The 20,430-nt window shown below is 38.0% G+C and overlaps 2 protein-coding genes across 2 annotated transcripts; one reads left to right on the top strand and one right to left on the bottom strand.

The window, feature by feature from the left end:
- Positions 1 to 13,193: 13,193 nt before the first annotated feature.
- On the bottom strand, positions 13,194 to 17,741 carry LOC130567359 (serine/threonine-protein kinase pim-3-like). The gene is made up of 11 exons (XM_057355388.1): positions 17,626 to 17,741; positions 16,549 to 16,716; positions 16,362 to 16,447; positions 16,035 to 16,082; positions 15,358 to 15,733; positions 14,984 to 15,136; positions 14,794 to 14,895; positions 14,497 to 14,586; positions 14,251 to 14,336; positions 13,891 to 13,942; positions 13,194 to 13,478 (listed from the first exon to the last, which is right to left on the bottom strand). Exons 1-7 carry the CDS (start codon positions 17,642 to 17,644, stop codon positions 14,834 to 14,836), a joined length of 912 nt encoding a protein of 303 aa, XP_057211371.1. The 5' UTR covers positions 17,645 to 17,741; the 3' UTR covers positions 13,194 to 13,478; positions 13,891 to 13,942; positions 14,251 to 14,336; positions 14,497 to 14,586; positions 14,794 to 14,833.
- Positions 17,742 to 18,735: 994 nt separating this feature from the next.
- On the top strand, positions 18,736 to 20,112 carry LOC130567293 (PWWP domain-containing DNA repair factor 3A-like). Its single transcript, XM_057355288.1, has 5 exons — positions 18,736 to 18,826; positions 18,988 to 19,028; positions 19,378 to 19,579; positions 19,764 to 19,852; positions 19,952 to 20,112. Exons 3-5 carry the CDS (start codon positions 19,481 to 19,483, stop codon positions 20,010 to 20,012), a joined length of 249 nt encoding a protein of 82 aa, XP_057211271.1. The 5' UTR covers positions 18,736 to 18,826; positions 18,988 to 19,028; positions 19,378 to 19,480; the 3' UTR covers positions 20,013 to 20,112.
- The last annotated feature ends 318 nt before the right edge of the window (positions 20,113 to 20,430 follow it).

Here is a 20,430-nt window from a genome sequence, read left to right as displayed (position 1 = left end):
TTAAAAATACTTACAAATTGTACAATTCACATCTGATTCACAATGAGTGACACAAAAAATGAAAAGATAGGCCAAAATAAAACAACACGCATAATAATGCGTTATGACTGCACCAAAAATGTTATATCCTACAAATAAATGGCTTAGATCCTCTTCATTAAATCTCATATACTTTGATCTCTCACCTTCAGGAAAGTAATTTTGTCTGTTACTCTGTTGTGCGTTAACATTTATCCTCAGGCATCATTTATGCAGACAAAGGGGAAAAACAGCTGAAGATCATAAGTGATGGAATAAATGAGCAGAGTTTATTGAATTATTGTTTATTGTCTTAGATGCTTTTCAGTGCACTCTTAAAAAGGATGTGTTAGTTTATGTGATGTCCTTAACTGAACACACAAAAAAGTTTTTAGACTGCAGTCTGACCTCATCTGACTAGAAACATTCACTCAAATGTAAGTTACTAGACAAAATAGACCCAGTATAAAATGAAACAACAGTATAGAAAACAGAAAAATAACGGTGTAAAATGGCAGATAATAAGTATATGAATATAATGAATGAGCAAATACATGTATGGATAAAAAATACTCCGCTCACAAAATACGGTCAACACATGTGGTTACATTGAAAATAAACAGAACAAAACCATTTTCCATTTTGCTGTCATTTGTAATGAATCATCTGTGGCTGTGAAATAAAATAAAAGGTGTTACTGAGAGACACTGTAACATTTTAAAAGCAAACAAAGTCACATATGAGATCAAACTCATTTCTACGTAAAGAAAAGAATACGCTGCCCTTCTCATAGACTGTAACAATGAAGAAATAAAATGTGGGTTAATAATGAATTAAACACAGAAATGTTCTTTTTAACAGCAAAGGCAATAAGAGCCAACACACATCCAACAATGACTGCAACAGTGCAGACACCAAACATTTCACAATAAAGTTGTCAGAAGCTGCAATAAACCAGCACAATATAAACACACAATAATAAACTTTCTCAACGCCTTTATATTTATAGCTTTTGAAAAAGCTTTCTAAAAACATACAAGAAAAAATTTTAACAAGATTTTATAGTTGTGCAAAAGCACAAAATCAGTAGATTAGTCATGTAATGCCATATTACTGTTGTTTTATGTACATTCTTATTTAGCAATATAGTCACAATTGCATGCAGTGCTTAAGTTACGCTGAATCGTCCCACGTAAAAAACCTGCTCACAACAAACTGCCATATTATAAAAGCTTTATTTTATCGTACACATACCTGTGTTCGACTTGATGTTGTTTTCATTGAAAAGATGTGGTTGTATGTATGGTGGTTGGTTTGTGACAATATACCTGACATGGACTGGTTGTTTGGAACTAATATGCATACATTGTTTGTATTTCTGATAGTGATCAAGGACATGCCCAGTCCTTCTGTTCCAGTATTCTGCTCCTTCATTCTCATCTACTCTGTCTTTGGTTCAGCTTTCATTGTGTTGCTGTCAAAGTACATGAACTGCTGATCATCAACCATCCCAACAACTGTGAACTTTTCCATATTCATGTTTCTATACACGTGCAGAAGTACAACAGAGAGTGTGTTCCTGGACAGACAGGTGGAGTAGAATTTAGTTTAAAGTAAGGCTTTCCTGCGTTTAATCCCTTTAAGATTTACACATATTATATGCCATCATTTGCCAGATCAAAAAATTTGAAGTGTTTACTCAGAACATTTCAAGCCCTTTTCTACTTGACAAAGAGACTAGCTGGTCTATTGTTTTTGGATGTACAATGGGTGAAAACTGGTCACAGCTATCAGGCATGTGATTGGCCAAGGCATGTGACTTTGATCATTCATGTTTAATTACCACTGGTATAGTACATTTGCTGTAACAACTTGAGAAAAGCCTTTGAGAAAATCTCAGTTTCACATTAAATAATTATAGTCATATAACCATAGGCTGTCATCAGGGGTTTACTGTCAGCGATTGTAACCCATGCACATACATACATTTAAGTGCATTAAACTTAAAGAGATAACTCACCCAAAAATGAAAAATCTGTCATCATTTGCACCCTCAGGAAGATATTTGTAAGAATGTCAGTAACCAAACAGATCTCATACCCCATTAACTTCCATCGTATTTATGAGATCTGTTTGGTTGCTGAAATTCTTACAAATATCTTCCTTTGTGTTCAGCAGAACAAAAAAATGTATACAGGTTTGGAACAATCTGAGGGTGAGTAAATGATGAACTGTCCCTTTAAACTGATCAGTTGAAAATGTAATGAGGAATACCCATAAGCCCCTGGGCCTGAATATTCTGATTATTTAATACGCTGTAAAAACTATTTGTTGACAAAGCTAGACTAAGTTAAGTCATATTGTTGCATATTGTTTCAGTAAAGTTTGGAACACATGAATGATAATTTACTCGGCGTACATGTCGTTGTTGCAAAAACATGTTGTTGTGTAAATCAAACTAAGCATATGAATTACAGAGTATATAGAAATTATAGTCTATGTGAAGTGTAAAAGATTATGTGTTTGTTAAAATAAGAAACCCTGACTGAAATAAGAATAACCTGACAGTACTCCGTTGATTTGAGTAATGGGGTCTCCAAAAACTCACACAGAAAATTCATGTAACTCATAGCACTTGACAATATTACAAGACTATGCACTGAAAGGATTTCACAACCGACTCCTTTCAGTCCTGAACAAACCTAATTCTCCACACAAATGCATAACACATTTCATTTTAACATGCGACTTAATGTGTTTTAGGAAAAAGCAAAGCATTTAGGATCCATGTCTAACAAACAAACACAAAAACTATTTTTACAGCAACTACATATTGGCCATGAACACACTTGACGTCTTTTTTTGAAGCTGCTAGCATCTGTTTTACATTATAATCCTATGGAGTAAGGGCCTGATCAGACAGAACGCACCTTTTGCTGTTAGACGCACCTTTTTTGAATCGTTTTCAGTTGGCAGGGAGCGTTTTGCGCGCTGCTTATGCGGGCCGGGCGCATCGCGTTTTGCCGCCTGCTGCGCCTCACGTTTTTGGCGGAGCACTCTGAGTGCCTGAAGTTGACAAGAAATCAACTCTGAGCAGAAAAGCACGGGTGCCTAGAATTCGGGCCCAGTAGTTCTCACGATATCCTGAGACCCCGGCCTGGTTACATGCCCAAAGTTCCCACCACTTCTTTCCGGGACCAAATGGTGAACCTGCAGGCGCTCCCCTCTGGGGAGAAAGACCCAACCTCCAACGTCTTGCCTCCCTACTTCCCCCCTTAGGGTGAGTACAGGCATTCCATCCATCACTAAGCATTTTTTGCATTATGGTTAACAGACCGGACGGAGTGGTCTGTTGGAACCAAGTCCAGTACTGGTAGAGTCGCCACTGCTCAGGTGGACCCCTATACTAGGATTGTTGCCCCTCGTTACGTCTCGCAGTAGTGCTCACTTGTGACTCGCTAAGTCCAGTCAGTGTCGCTTCGCTTGAGGTCGTGATACGGCTCAGCGCCGTGTCGTGTAAAGATAGGTCCCCAGTCTGTCTTCATGCCACAACGCTTCGCCGACCCCATGCAGCGACCGGGAGATGTCTCTCAAGTTCCTCAGCCCAAAGGGTGAATGAATGACCTCCTCCATCTTCCTTTTATACCCGTATGCACGGGGCGGGGACTGGCGTGTGTGTTGCCCATTTAAAAAAAAATTTTAAATGGGCGTTTTAAAATTCCTCTCGGAGATGATAGGTTCTCAAGATCAAACCCCAGTCTGTCTCTCAACACAACGTCTCGTTCCCTCCATCAGGGAACAGAGGTTAGTCGTAACCGAGACGTATTTTGGCACACGTCAGCATGACATCAGACCAAGGCGGACGTAACTCAGACACATTTCTAACCGACATGCATCTTGCCCTGATCACCGGTGATCGATTCTGCGCAGAATTTAGCCATCTCGAACAAGCCTATTGTTAAACTTCCCAAAAAACACGGCTGCGTGATGACGTCAGATTCGAAACACCAAGGATTTAGTGAGAGCCCTTGCTGGAGCGCGGTCGTCTATGATTAAAACCTGCTGTGCTCCCTCGATTTCGTACAGCTATAGAAGACTCGGAATGCAACTCGACCTGTTCGTAATGTTTTTATACTGTTTTTGGTGCGTGTTTTAATAAAATATATTTTATTTGATATAAAAGTACAATTAAAGGCGCAGTTCTTGAAAATCAGCGGCCACTAGCGTTGTATTATAGTTTTGCAACAAATCTCTGAGTCATTTGCTCACCCCTCCCTTTCGAAGTATGACGGTGGCCGCAACAGTAAAAAAAGATGTCGTCTACTGAGACAGCGGATAGCAGTGATACAAGCAACGATGTTTCTTTACAAAGGTAAGGCAATATATTAACGTAATTAATCATTTAACATGTATTCTATTGCGAAAGTTACTGTTACAATTCTATAATTAGATATATTTCTTGCATGTTATCTAGTACACGCTGAGAGTAGTGAAGTAACTAAAGTTAGCTAATCGTAAATAGCAACGCTGTTCAAAGCGTTTGATCTGACAGCGACATAGGCAGTTAAGTGTAAGTTAGTAGACGTTTGTCTCCCCCTTTGTAAAGTCAGGAACAACCGGAGTACGTACCGCAGGGACGTAAAAACATTATTATTCGGAGGTTATATGGCCATTTGTATAAAATGCTAACGTCACCGTTTCAACAAAACAGTTGTTTGGTAAACATTGAAAAAGTGGAAACATTGAAAATGTTGAATTATCTTACCAGTCTAGCAGAAAACAGGCAACTTCGGCGTCGCCTTGAAAACATTTGTCTTTCAACAGTGCCTTCCATCTGGTAATAGATACACCGATGTTTATCCTGGATTTCTGCCGCCGTTTGTCTCTAATTCGTCTGGCAGCATCACGTTTGCGCTTCTTTGACGACGGAGTGTTACACGCTTTGGCGTGATCCCGGGTTGATATAATGTATACATCAACTTTAACCTCTATAAGATTTTATGAACAACTTACTAAATTCCCAGACAGTTTTTATTCTTTAAATGAAGCATTACACTAATAATTGGACACTCATACAACAAAGAAATCTATGGAATGATTTCGCGGACTGATTTCAAAAGGAATTTCAAACTGCATTTGCAAAAGCGTTTTCTATTTGTTTGTGTTAAAATTGTGACATAATTCAAACACAAATGCTAATCGTTTGCATTTGCGCGAACGTACAATGTCTGCCAAATTTCAAAAGGAAAAGCAAAGTCTATTTGCAAATGATTTACCTCTCTTACGAGTTACGACACTGCCATAATTAAATCACAACAGCAATTCCCCATATGCTATTTCACTTCCTCTGGCGTCGCGTATTAAGCCTTGCATTTGAGTTTCCTCTGACTTGTACAGAAACCTGTCAATCAATGGCGGGGGTGGGCTTATTCAACGGGGCGTGTTGGTATCGGGAAGTTAGATACAGACCGGAACTTAGATACAGTAGGAAAGTGATACAGCTGAACACATGAGGAGTGAAGTAAACGCTTGCTGTTTTGTAAACTATTACAACTGCACTCACAATCGGCGTTGAAAACAGTGCAGTTTTTTTGTTTGTTTGGAAATAACTCGCGCTGGAACTCTGGGCTCAGAGCGGCATCACTTAGCATGTGAAACTTCAGTGCAGGATGGATAATCATCACCTTCTGCAACATTCCTCCACACATGTTTGTTTGTTTGTTTATGCTATTCGTTTTTGCAGTACTCCGAAGTCAAAGCGAGGACATGACATTTATTGACAACACTGTGACCGTATTTTGCATCATGATTAATACATGTTGTAAACCATAACAAAACATGTTCACTTTGCATAAATAAACAGCACCCTGCATTATCATTGTTGTTCAGTATGCATATAACAAGTTAATAATAAATGACAAAACTCTTTATTTATGTATCATAACATTGTGAGACAAAGACAAACTTGTGCTCCAGTGTTTTAGTGAGTTTGTGTTCATCTGTTTATTGAGCCTGTTGAACTTCTTTAAATTATACTTGTTAAGTGCCAAAATTGTGATTCATTGTCAAGATTTTCTCTATATGAAACTTGCATCTGGTCCTCGTGTGTTCCATTATAGTTATTTTGTCTTTTAGCTGTAGCTGAATCCCTTTAGCCACAACCGGTGTCGCCCTGACGGTGTCACCTTGGTGTTAGACTGACTGACTGCCACCACTGCGACGGTGAATGATGTCACTTCCTGATACAAACATGCCCCGTTGAATAAGCCCACCCCTGCCATTGATTGACAGGTTTCTGTACAAAAGATAACTTAATGAATATCTCAAAACTCACAGATAACATGACTATAGAGCCCTTCCGCACAGGATTTTTATCTGGGGATCTCGTGTGATTTAGAAATGACCTCCCCACATCTGGATTTCATGTGGCAAATTCGCACGGGATAAGTGATACCTGTGATTTTACTCAAACTTAGACTTATTTCCCGGATATGATGGCAAGGCTTTGCGTATAATTTGTATATAGTTGTATGGCGTATAATGATATATGACCGTACCTGTCAGCATTTGAGACCCGCAATCGTGAGCCGGACAGAACATCACTCAATGGGTTTCAAATGTTACGGGAGTTTCCATGAGAAATAACAAAACGGGAGACTCACGGCCAAAACGACAGTGTTGGCAGGTATGGTATGACCCAGCACCCGAAATAATATCAAAACACTTCAAAACAGCCTCCATGAGTCGCAAACGGTGGATGAAACCTTGAAAAAGGATATATGAGCCCGCCAAATCACAGAGATGCCGATTCGCACGGGACTAATGTTATCACAGGACCTCGGTGTTCGTCAAAACATGGTAACGTTAGGTAATTTGTGGGAGAATTTTTACTTTACAAATTACGATTCGCATGGGATTAAGATCACAGACAACCTCTTGACAGTTATCTTTAAAAGAACTGAAAGGAATCAAAGTCATTATTTTTTCTGATTTTAATTACTCATGCGAAAAGGTGTGTTTCTATGCTCACTGCTCAATCACTTGTAGTTGATCGCGCTTCACTCCTGTCTCTCTCCCCATTGTTTCTGAATGCTGGAAACAATGTCTGCTAAATTTCAAAAGGAAAAACAAAGTCCATTTGCAAATAGACTTTGCTTTCCCTTTTGAAATTTGGCAGACATTGTACGTTCGCATAAAAGCACATGCAAACGATTTGCAATTGACAGAAAATACACACAAACTTTGAAATCGGTGAATGAATCAGACATCAAGAATCAGTGTATGAAACTCATCAATAGTGACAATCAACAAAAGAAAGCTTCATGCTGCAAGGCATACTGGGTAACATCACAGTACAAACTCATTCATGACTCCCAGCATGCATTGCAGTTCATCCGTTTATCTGAAATAGTTTGATGATCAACACCATTGTTGAGGTGGCAAGTGGCATGTTCTTCTATTGCGTTGTTTCATGAAGGGTAGTCGCGCTACAGCGCCCCACAAGTCAAACCACGTTATTGCGGGCCCTTAAAAACATGTGAAATCTAACGACTACTCTACAACAAAATTATTTGTCGACAATCGTTATGGATAATGTCGACGAATCGTCAAAATGACTAAACATCCCGGCTGAATAAACAATAGAATCCTGCCCAAAATACCATAGAACATGTCATGGATTATGGTAATTGAATTGGTTTTAATGGAAACTATAATGGTCTAATGTTTATTGGTACGTGATGAATTCTATTGGTGGGAATAATGACCAAGACGCACTACAAAAATGAGTTTTGTAACAGTTTTAATGAAAAAAGTTTGTTTATAATGGTTTTTCAATAGAAACCATTCAAATTTCTTTGATGGGTTCTATTGGGTTTCTATTGTTTCTTTCCAGCTGGAGTAGCCTATATTTATCTAAAGTTGTGTAATTGATCAGTCTTTAGAATCATTAGTTATTTTAAAATACAGTATATGGAGTTGTATACAAATAAGTTGTATAATTTTAACGTTTAATGGTATGGTGTTGTACTGACTTGGTTCCCTGTATAGTTTTTACATTAGTTGTGTTTTTACTTAAGAAAAAAAACTTTTAACATTTACATTCATGCTTTTAGCAGACACTTCCATAAAAAAAGAGACTTACTGTTTAAAAATGTATAGCTTGAATGCACTGTATGTAGTCTAACAACCTACTTTATATATCCAAATAAACTGATATTGAATCAAACTGAATTTGGGGAAAAATTGCAAGCTTAGAAATCAAACTGTGAAATGTGTCAATGTTTTAAATAAGGCAAGGCACAGTAGCAGCAGTTTGACTATTGATGGAAGACAGAAACCTGAAGCACATTTCTCCATTCAGCTGTCTCGAAGTTCACTCAGCTATTTTCAAAAGCTGAAATAATGTCCTTGCTTTATTTATTAGTTAAAATAGGTCAAAATCAATATTTTAATGAATTGCAAAAACTGAATAATCAATCAAAACCTACTGATTAATCTGGACAACGATTGATGATTAGTCAAATAATCGTTAGATTAATCGATTATCAAAATAATAGTTTGTTGCAGCTAGGGCTGCACAATTAATCGAAAAACTAATCGAGATTACGATTACAGGTCCAACGATTATGTAATCGTTAAAAGCAGCGATTACAACTGTCCATTCATGCTTATTTTCTGTGCATGTCAGCAGGTTTGTTGCACGTTAGAAGCAGTAGCAAATCAGCAGCCCATCATGAATATGTAGGCGTGGCCTTAACAACAACCAGACAGTTTATTTTCTATGCGGTTGTGAGCGGATTCTCTAAATGCATGTTGAAGGATGTTAGTTCACACTAAACGTGTGCTGATAAAAGAACATCGCATGACTTGTCAAGTACTGGGCAGATGCAAGAATTAGTACCAAAACGAAAAGCATCATCTGTGGTATGGAATTATTTTGGATTTACTAGCAACGACGTCGAACAGAAAGTAATATTGTGCAAGCAAATGTTATGTCGAAAAACTGTTGCTGCACCACTGTCTAACACAACAAACCTGTACAATCACATGAAGTTCAATCACAGAGTGCAATATGAAGAGTGCATTAAAGCGAAAGAGAAAGCAAGTTTGAATCGATCGCGACCGTCGACACCGATATCAATTACCGAATCATTGCTTAGCGTTTCTCCGTTTCCAGCCGGCTCTCGACAGCAAACTGAGATAACAGACGCGATTGGTTATTTCATAGCGAAAAACATCACCCCAATTAACACTGTTTGCAGTGCAGGGTTTAAAAAGCGAATAAACACATTGGATAAGAGATATGTCTTTCCCTCCCGCAACCACTTCTCTCAAGTTGCATTACCTGCACTTTATTCAAAAAGCCGGGAAGACGTTGAAATAGATTTGAAAAAAGTGGCGAATTACTCGACAACTACTGATTTATGGTCGAGTGGAACCATATTTGAGCTTATACTGTATCAGAAATAAAGTATTTCAGGAACACAGCTTTGTTTTTGGATGTTTATTTAAAGAGTATGGCATGCGGTTGTTAAATAAAAAGCAATAATAAAACAAAAAATACAATTAAAATGTTAAGGGCTAATAATCTAAATAAATAATCGCAATTACAATTACAAGGGGAATAATCGACAATAATGATTTTTGTCATAATCGTGCAGCCCTAGTTGCAGCCCTAGAGTCCGGACTCAAGTACTACAGAACTGGGAGCAAGTACGGAGACTTGCTACTGCCAATACAGCCACAACATACTGCCGTGTGCATATAAGCAATGCTGTTGCTGCACATATAACATGAAAAAACCTGCATAGCTTACGTGATCACCTTGTAGCAGATCCAACAATCACCAACCAAGATTTAAACAGAGCAGCAAGCTCATTGGCTGCTGATACGGAAGGAACCAATCAGCTGCGCCGTGGAGTAAAGTTATTATGTCAGATTGGTTTAGACTTTAGGACTGCGCCATCTAGAGTTGCGCCATCTAGAGCAAAAACCTTAGTTGTGCATTATTATTATGCAGATTTTTACTACAGATAAAAATGGACAAAAAACAAACTGATGCTACAAAGTCAAAAAGGACAAAATGAGTTGAGAGACAGAAGGGTTAAGTTATTTTTATTTTTAAAGAGTAAAGCAATAAGAATGTTCCTGTCAATGAAAACTGCATTTAAACGTATTTAATAACCAAGAGCAAACGGCACTTTATGAGCGAGAAAATTACATACAAAATATCAATGCAAAGGCGCAAATAGAGGTGAACTTGAGCCGGACGACAGCAATGATGCAAATTGGGCAGCGAAATTTGCACAAAGAGCTTATTGACACATACTGTTACAACTCTAGATGTGTCAAAACAGTAGGAGATTTTCACGTATGATAACAGTCTCTGGGAATATCACGGTTTGTTTGTGGTGTTAGTTACGATGACCCTTAATTTAAAGTAAGAGTTAAAACAAATGCATTTTTACAGCAAACTTAACACCATTCTTACGGTCACTCAGTCTCCCTTTTGAAAAAATAAATAAAGCTGTATAATTAAATAAATCCGCAAAGAGTCCGCTGCGCGGACACGCGTCCGCTTCATACAACGCTATGGCAAGCCGATGGTGTCACAATTACGCCATAGATTGAGCACGTTTATATCCAGTTTTAAACAGCATTTGCGCCGCAAAATACGGCATCGCGATTCCAAATGCCGTAAAAAAACATGCGAAGTCATCCATAACGCCGTATTTAACGGCGTTCCAAGGTGCTTGAAAAGTGCCGTCTTTTGCACCGCTGTCTTGCCATATGATGGCGTAAAAAACACCTTTTCGGTTGCACAGAACGTGCGTTATTTAAGGCGTTTTGTCTGTTGTATAATGAGCCCCTCCCGCTGATTTCCGCAGCCAGTAAATTTGAACTGTTCTCACCCAATCACTGATGAACTGAGCCAGACCAGAACAATTTACCACTGATCATTTTACAGGATTCCGAAGAAGCGACATCTCTTTGGAAATGCAGTCAATTTTTGTAATCTGGAAACTACAATCGCATGGGCTACCGATAAAAGACATGCAAGACTAAAAGGCCCCTGTAAGTCGCTTTGGATAAAAGTGTCTGCTAAATGCGTAAATGTAAAATCTATTACTGTTCGAACATACGTTTCATGCCGTTAGCAATTGCGAGTCAATCACGCTAACCAGCAGACTACCACTCTCAGTCCTCAAACTCTGCTTAAAGGGAATGCAGTTTACTTTTTACTCTGGCTGACCTCGCTTATACCAGGAGTGATTTCTGGTGTTGGAAATTAGCTAATACAATACGCGCTTTATGTAATAAGCAGGATACATTACAATGGGATTGGTTGGCCTTTAAACAATTGCTGACCACGTTGTGTAACTTAACATTTCCAAAGAGAAGTTGCTTCTTCGGAAAGCAAGCAATGATTTGTTTAATGTTAGCAAAGGTAACACTGCGCACATAATAAAATCCTGTAAAATGATCAGTGGTAAATTGTTCTGGTCTGGCTCAGTTCTGGCTGCGGAAATCAGCGGGAGGGGCTCATTATACAACAGACAACACACCGTAAATAACGCGCACTCTGTGCAACCAAAAGGCGTTTTTTTACACCATCATATGGCAAGACAGCGTCGCAAAAGGCGGCGCTTTTCAAGCGCCTTAGAATGCCGTTAAATACGGCGTTATGGATGACTTTTCACGCGATTTTTACAGCGTTTGGAATCGCGACGCCGTATTTTGCGGCGCAAATACTGTTTAAAACGCCGTCAAAAAGGCATTCGGATATAAACGCACTCAATCTATGGCGTAATTGTGACACCATCGGCTTGCCATAGTAAAGAGGATGCATGTACGTGCAGCCCGCGTTGTGTTTTCACGCATTTACATGCATATAAATAAACCAGCCATGCAGAAAACCTTGTCAGGTTTCTCATGTGCATTGACGTCACCATCGATAGTCTGTCTAGTAATTAAAATTGTTGTGGGAAATCGTTCAGAAGCTGTATTTTTATATCTCTTATGTACTTATGTCCGCAGTACCTGCAAATACAACAATAGTTTTTTTCATTTCTACATTAACTGCATGATTTGACAGCGGACTTGTGCGTTATTTTACTGTTACTTCCGTTTGGAAGTACTTTTACTATTACGCTGTCAGACATGAACAAAACTGAGAGAAAACCAGTAAAGGCGTTTACATGCAATGCGAAATCGGGATAATGGGCAAAAAACTACCTGTGCCGAGCAGTTTTTGCACAAGACTGTGCATTTACAACTACTGTTTTGGCACGTCCGGATGTAGAGCGTTAATGCTGTGTTCACACCAAACACGAATCAAGCGTTTGGCGAGAGTAAATTACATACAAAGTCAATAAAAAGATGCGCATAGACGCGAACTCGCGTTAAGACACTCAACGTTGCAGTTTTTCTCGTCAGTCACGCAAATAAAATGAACTAATCCCGCGAGTAACAAAGCGAGGAACACAATGCTTCACGTTTGGTGTGAACACAGCATAACTACAGCATCTTGAGACTTTATTCAGTTTGCTTCTGTACATACTACATCCTACTACTACAAAATTCGGTTCGCTTTTGTACTTACTACATTTTTAAATGCAGGCAGTGAAAACCGCAGTCACAGAAATTCTGAGAAAACTAATTAGAAATAGTATTTTATAGTATTTTTATGTTTCTTATCTTAATAGAGAATTTACATTTACACTTGTTTCTGTACATACTACTACATACTACATGCTTTTTTTAAATGCAGACTAATAAAATACCATTTCTAATGTTTCTTATCTTAATAGAGAATTTACATTTACATTTACTTCTGTAGATACTACTACATGCTTTTTTAAATGCAGGCTAATAAAAATACTATAAAATACTATTTCTAATGTTTCTTATCTTAATAGAGAATTTACATTTACATTTACTTCTGTAGATACTACTACATGCTTTTTTAAATGCAGGCTAATAAAAATACTATAAAATACTATTTCTAATGTTTCTTATCTTAATAGAGAATTTACATTTACATTTACTTCTGTAGATACTACTACATGCTTTTTTAAATGCAGGCTAATAAAAATACTATAAAATACTATTTCTAATGTTTCTTATCTTAATAGAGAATTTACATTTACATTTACTTCTGTAGATACTACTACATGCTTTTTTAAATGCAGGCTAATAAAAATACTATAAAATACTATTTCTAATGTTTCTTATCTTAATAGAGAATTTACATTTACTTCTGTACATACTACATGCTTTTTTTAAATGCAGATTAATAAAAATACTGTAAAATACTATTTCTAATGTTTCTTATCTTAACAGAGAATTACCAAAGACTTGCCTTTTCTTACTTAACTTACGTTACCTCTACCTCAGGATGCCTCTTTCTGTCTCAACAGATTTATCTGTCGAACATCAACAGTCCTCCTGAACCCAGGCTAGAGAAATGTTCAACAAATGGTTAGCGGACTACAAAAGCCGATCTATGAAGCATTTGTATTACGATACGGTGGGGTCCAAAAGTCTGAAACAACCAATAAAAAGACTATTTCTAATCCTTCTAATTTAATAGAGAATTATCAGTTGTATCAATATATCAATTTGAGCTAAAAATGCATTAATTACAAAATGTTTCTTGTTTAAAATGTGTGTGCAAAATATAATGTGTTATTCCAGAAATATTTATGTTACTAATAACCACTTGTCCTTTATAATTATGACATTAGATAAATTTTCAAAACGATGTATTTTTACAAACTAAAAGCTTAATTTTCATGTCCAGGTTTGGTGCTATTTGGACCCCACTGTAGATGACATTTATTTAAATCTTGTCAAATCTTTTAGACTTACACAAAGAATGCGTCGCTCCTTCGGCATCCTGGGTCAGAACTTTCATGATGACCTGCAAAGAGAAGGTCCGTAAGCATTTGTAAATGGATGAACCTTAAACTTACACTTGTGTATATCGTATACATTTGTGCTGAATGACAACAGGACCTCTTCTAGTACATCAACTCAATGTATAAACATTCATAGCAGTGCTCAGAATCAGCACCTCAACAAATGCAAGAAATACTAAATATAGCAAGAAACAAACAAATATTGTCATCTTTCATAGCATTTAAGTCACGTTTCAATATGAATCTTTTTTTTGTTTTATCCAGTCTACGTCGATCTATACGTTATAAAGCATGTGAAAATTACACTCACTTTTCTGCCAGCAGATTTTCGAGTCATCATGAACGCTCCTTCGAACAGCTGCTTTTCATTTCCTTGATTCATGGAATCAAGTGGCGCTAAAAAACACACAAAAGGAAAATGTTCATATACTAAATGAATTCCAATAACAGTGACATTAGCTGGGGTTCGACAGGCAGGGTCACGTTTGTCTAACAGTTTATTTATAATCAAAGAAATAAAAATACAATGACGATGTATCACTGAAAGTGGCCTCACCTGTAGTTGGCCCAGGTAACTCGACCTCAGCCGTGTGTCCCACATGAAATGGACCTGGGACAGGCTCAGACACATCTGGGTCTGATGGGCCTGCAAACCATGTCACAGATTGAAATCACATGGAAATGAATGCTTGAAATCAAACTTCGATGCTCTCGATCTCATCATTACGTTATTAAGACTTTAGGCTGGATTACACAGACAGGGTCACGAATGACAAGACTTCTTGGCGTTTCACGTTCATGGTTTCAGATGTTCAATGTTCAACTGTATATTACACTGCCAATATTTCTTTACCTTCCTCGACTCCATTTATCCACTCATGTGCCATCAATTCCTACAGACTAATTCTGTGCAGTGGATTTCTCTTCAAGCACTTGCTGATGAAGTCACGACATTCTGAGAGAGAATTTACAGAAAGTGCATCAGTTATGCATCTCATGTTCTCTTCGTGTGGCACACTAATGTTGTTGTGTGTGTTTCTCACCTCTGGATAAACTGGAGTCCAGCTTGGGTTCTTTGCCCTTTTTTTTCTCGTGACCATAAATCATCTCATATGCCAGTTCGCCGAGATGCCAAACAGCTGTAAATTCTGCGTAGCATCTGTCTGTCGCCAGCTTTTGAAGGACCGTGGCTCGTCCTGTTAACATAGTTAAGAGATTTTCACGGTTTAGTCCAACAGCGAGATATCGGTGTCTTGTTGGATTGGGGAATATCTATTGGACGTGTCATGGCACCCAACCCACAGTAAATTCCAGCAGCGTGTTATTGTTGCAACAATAAGCTTGGATGCGCCGAACATCATGTTCAAAACTTTCTGAACGGATCACATGTCATCACAGCACAAGTGCGCACGCTTACCCTTGAATTGTCTGATTTCATGGACGCTGGGGATGCGCTTCACATCGCCAGAGAGGCTTAATTTCAGAATTTTGGTCTTCTCTTCTATGAAGAAGTTTGTGTCGAAGACAGTCTCGTGAAATATGCCGTGGTCCAGGGAGTGTTTAACTCCCTCAGCCGCCTGTTTGACTAGGCCCCGAGCCTCGGCTTCACACAGTTTACCACCGCTCTTCATGACGTATTTCTCCAAGCTCGTGGAGAGATTTTCATACACAAGGACCATTTTTTTTGGTCCCTCGAACCAGCGATGCAGCTGTTGCACATGCTGGCTTCTCTCTCGTCGTGAGAGCAGCACATTCCAGGCCACTCTCTTGTCAATGGTGCTCCGGTACCCAGGCTAGAGAAATGATGAACAAAAATGGTTAGCTGACAATCTTTCATTTCTATGAAGTATTTGTATTAAGATACAGCGGGGTGCAAAAGTCTAACTAATAAAAATATACTTTACACGTGCTTCGAATTGAAAAGATTTTGTATTTGAATGTGTTACTAATAAACACTCGTCCTTCATAATTATGACAAGCATTGCATTACTATGAATTTTCACAAACGAAAAGCTTCATTTTCATGTCCAGGTTTTCCTTTTGGACCCCCGTAAATCACATTTCTTTGAATCTTGTGCAGTCTTTTCAACTTACAAAAAAAACTTTGTGTTTCGGCTTCCTGGGAAAAACATTGAGCAAGACCTGCGAAGAGAAAAAGCATCAAGCATTTGTAAATTGATGAAACTTAAACTTGCGCACATTTATCAAATCTCTTCAAGTACATCACCAGCTCACACCGCACACATGACGTATATAAACATTCATAGCAGCGCTCCGAATCAGCACCTCAACAAACGCAAGAAATCCTTAAAGAATATTTTCATATTCATAGCATTTTGATCAAGTCACATTTCAATATTAATCAATGTTTTTTCAACATGCTTTATTCAGTGTGTGCACTGCTAGGAAAATTAAACTTACTTCTTGGCCGTCGGATCTCCGAGTAGCCACAAGAAAGCCCTCCCGCAGCTTCTTCCCATGTAAGTCATACATGGACTCAAGTGGCACTGAAAAACACACAACAGAAAAATAGAAATATACACAATGCTAATTGTCCAAAATGAATCCCATAAATACAATGACAACGTATCATTAAAAGTGGACTCACCTTTAGTCGGGCCGGTTAAATCGACCTCGGGCTGAGGTTCGGCCACGACTGGCTCACCGGGCAGCGGGTCATCCAGACGATGCTGCACTCCGTTGCTCGCAAGGCCTTTAAAAGCCTGCAGTTTCCTTCTGAAGAAGGCACATATGCCTCTCCGCGTCGGTTGCTCTTCTAAACAGAGAGAAAAAAACAATATCACTAAACAACCAAATAAAGGCAAGACGATCATTTACAGCCATAGTTAGTTTACAAAGTTGAATTCAACAAATTGACAAACAAGCTAAATGTTGACAGTTGATTATAATGCATTGGGTCATTATTTATTTACAGGTGGTTGAAACCGTTAAAATAAGCTCGACTCAAATGAAAATATATATTTGGAAAAACATCTTGGCCCGGTTTCACAGACAAGGCTCAACTTAAACCGGGACTAAAGCTACACCTAGTTGAATTGGGATATTTTAGGCACTTTTATAAAAAACATGACTGGTGTGCATCTTGAGACAGAACAATGGCACGGACATGTTTTAAGATATGTCATGGCAAGTTATTTTCAGGTAAGACAGGTCAAACATGAACTTTAGTCTGGGACTCGTCTTAAACTTGGTCTGTGAAACCGGGCACTTGTTTTAAGGGCATAAACAACACGTGGAAAAACTGACAGAGGCTGGCATAATTCACACATGAAGGGATTAAAAGCAAATAAATCCTCTGCGTGTTTGTATTTTTGCTTTACAAACAATAACTAGATAAAAATGGACACGTAATAAGAGCTGTAACAAAAAGGCCACGCGCACCTGGGATTATTTGGGATAATATTGTGCATTTCTTAACAAAATAGCAAAACACGACACATAGAAGCAGTTTGGCCATCGATGTTTTAAAATTAAATGGACTTACACGTGTTAAAATGTCCATTTTACTTTCAATGTAACCGGTATGAAGTTAGCATATTGCGCTAATGTGAAATGCGTTTACACTTAATGTTTTTTAAAAAGCCAAACATTTTCCGAACTCACACGACCCAAACGGTCTTAAATGTTATCAAAGCTTTATGAAAGTTAATAATTAGTAACGAACCTGACAGACTGCGATTCATCGTGTCCTCAGCGTCGAGATTTGCTGTGATGATCGACGTGAACAAAGTAATATTGTCGACTTCAGTCAGCGCTCAACCGATCTCGTCAAGAACGCTGCGATGCTCAGAGAACAACTGAAGATCCGAAGCGCGGCTCGTCTTTATATAGCCTCTGCGATGACGTCATAACGAGATGTTATCAGCGCTTCGAACGTGTGCTTAAAGCCGTTTTCTTCATAGACACTGTACAACTAAGTATTTATGTTTATGGTTTTCAAGTTACGATGTTTTTGGTTCACGTTTGCTATTTGATGTGGAATTACTTTACCCGCATGAAGGCTTGTCGTGACAGTTGGTAACCCTGGTAACGTTGCTGCGCATTGAGCTAATAATATTATACTACTAGTTTCTGCAAAATCCCTAGAGCAAAACATTGTTTTATGTGCAAAATATTACTATATAAACATATTTAGTTTTATTTCAGTATTCTTTATTTTGTGCATACTGTTCTCTCAAATACGTTTCCTGTAAATCTGCTTTGCAACAATTCACACTGGTAAACGTGCATAAAAATAAAACCGAATATAACACATTGAAAATGTCTGTAAACACAGTTTGGATGTATGTTATCACCCCCGGACGCAGATGGCTGATAAACACATATTTGTTTTAATTTCACTTACTGAACTTGAACTTGCACAGTGCATTTATTTACAACAATTATTCACTAAATGGCTAAATTTAGCCACTATATTACAGAACAAATAACTACATCACATTTTCTGGGTTTTAATTCGCCATCAACACCATGGAAATGACGAAAATTACCCATAAGGCAGTGCAAAGCGGTTCTCGAGTTAGAAGTGTTTCTAAAGCCATTTGTATCTCAACAAATCACTTTCTCATCGTTCAGCACAGGCACGTGCAGAGGGGGGGGGGCGGACCTGCCTCTTTGGCCCGTAATGCCGAAAGTGCCCTTTTGTCAAGGCAAAAAAAAAATATTTTTTGTAATAAAAGGCCATTTTGTGAAGCCCAGCTCAATCTAACTATTAGTTAAATGAATGAAAAATAATTTAACCCTAAATAAATGACTCACGTGATGACCTTTCACCTGATGACCTCATCTGGGAGGACTCCTCACGTTCAGACGCCTTCAATAGATTAGCGCATTTCCAGGATCTACATACTGTTCGCGGCTGCCGGGTAAGTGGTGTTTTCAGGGGAGCGGTGTGCTTGTTTACTTCTTAGTGTATTGTAGTAGTATTTCACAAGAACGCCGCGAAGAGAGCATGCGGCTGTTGTGTGTGTAGCCTGCTCTGAACTGACGTGACGTTAGCTGCAGCTAATGTTACTTCTACACACAGCAATGGAGAGCCCCATATTCAGAACTAACAGTTAATCTCAGGTGAGAACGTCACAGTCAACATAATAATTAGCCAGCAAACAATTTTCTGTGTACTTAATGTGTATTAAGAAAACAAAAGATCAATAATCGAGCACCAACAACCACAAACATGTTCAAACTCAAATTGAAAACTTTATTCCCATATGGAATAAAAGAAATGATCATATTATGTAATGTACGTTATTGATCTCATCTGTAATAATACTTGGAAATAATAAAAATGTGTTCAAGAATGCATTTTACATATTTACTGCACTTTTAACCAATAGCTTGTCTAATAAATACATAAATGACTTACAGAGACATATGTGGCAATGTTTTAATGACATCATCAATTTTCTTTGCACAGTCCATCATCAGTGGCCAAAAGAAATCAAAGTGGCTTGACATATTTTGCAATCCTTCTGCCAAGACCATGCTTGTGCATATATACGTTGACAATAAGGACCAAAATGATGACCTACTTTCACATCACTTCATTTCTGGACAGAACAACCACACAAACTCACAGTGACACAATCAAGTTTATTATGGATGTCCTTTTTCCAGAGGTGGGTCCTGTGTTAGCTGTGCTCCTCAGATTTATTTTGTAATTGCTTTAAAACAAATGTTTTGGTTAATGTAGAAAGGACACTCAGTTTTGTTGTACAAAAAAATTAAAATATAATTTTGATACTGAAATGATACTACTTGTTTGGGGTGTGACCCATCTTGACTTAACTCTTTCTTTGATAGTCCATCATCTGTTCCCTTGCTGGTTTGGAAAATCTCACCATGCTGGAGGCTGAGGAGGAATTTCTACAAGGGCCTGTCATTGACGAAAGGTATGTGAGGATGCTATAAAGGAGAAATGGTCAAGCATGACATCCTGCCATTATTTCCAATAACAATTTTGTCTACAACTTTAAACTTTCTTTTATCAGTGAGCGGGAGCAGTTTGACAGGAGGATTAAGAACATTTTGAAGAAGAGTGGCAACCCGTAGGAGTCATTATCGAGAGCCATCCTATAATGATCATCAATCCTGTTTTTGATAATGGTCTTAATAAATAATGTTGTTCACAAGAAACTTGTCACTTTTTTCTTAGAAGATAAAATACCTTAGAAATTTCTTAAAGCGGTGAATTATGTTTTTCTTCATGAAATAGTATGCAGGACACTGTTCTAAATGCAGGGCAGATATTTAATTGATGTTTCATATGATTGCACTTAATGTCTTATGGGCTAAATATGGTTAATATTTCAATGTAACTTTGCCTATACATTCACAACAAACACTCAAGTCTTCTGTATATTTGTATATTACTAGGCCACAGTAGATTATATATTATTGTTGTACTGTGCATCTGATCCAACTGTATTATTATTAATTTTTCAATTCACAAAAACACTAAATTGCAGTT

Source organism: Triplophysa rosa, linkage group LG16 (assembly GCF_024868665.1).
Source record: "Triplophysa rosa linkage group LG16, Trosa_1v2, whole genome shotgun sequence".
Lineage (NCBI taxonomy): Eukaryota > Metazoa > Chordata > Actinopteri > Cypriniformes > Nemacheilidae > Triplophysa > Triplophysa rosa.
This window is presented reverse-complemented; position numbering and strand designations above follow the sequence as displayed.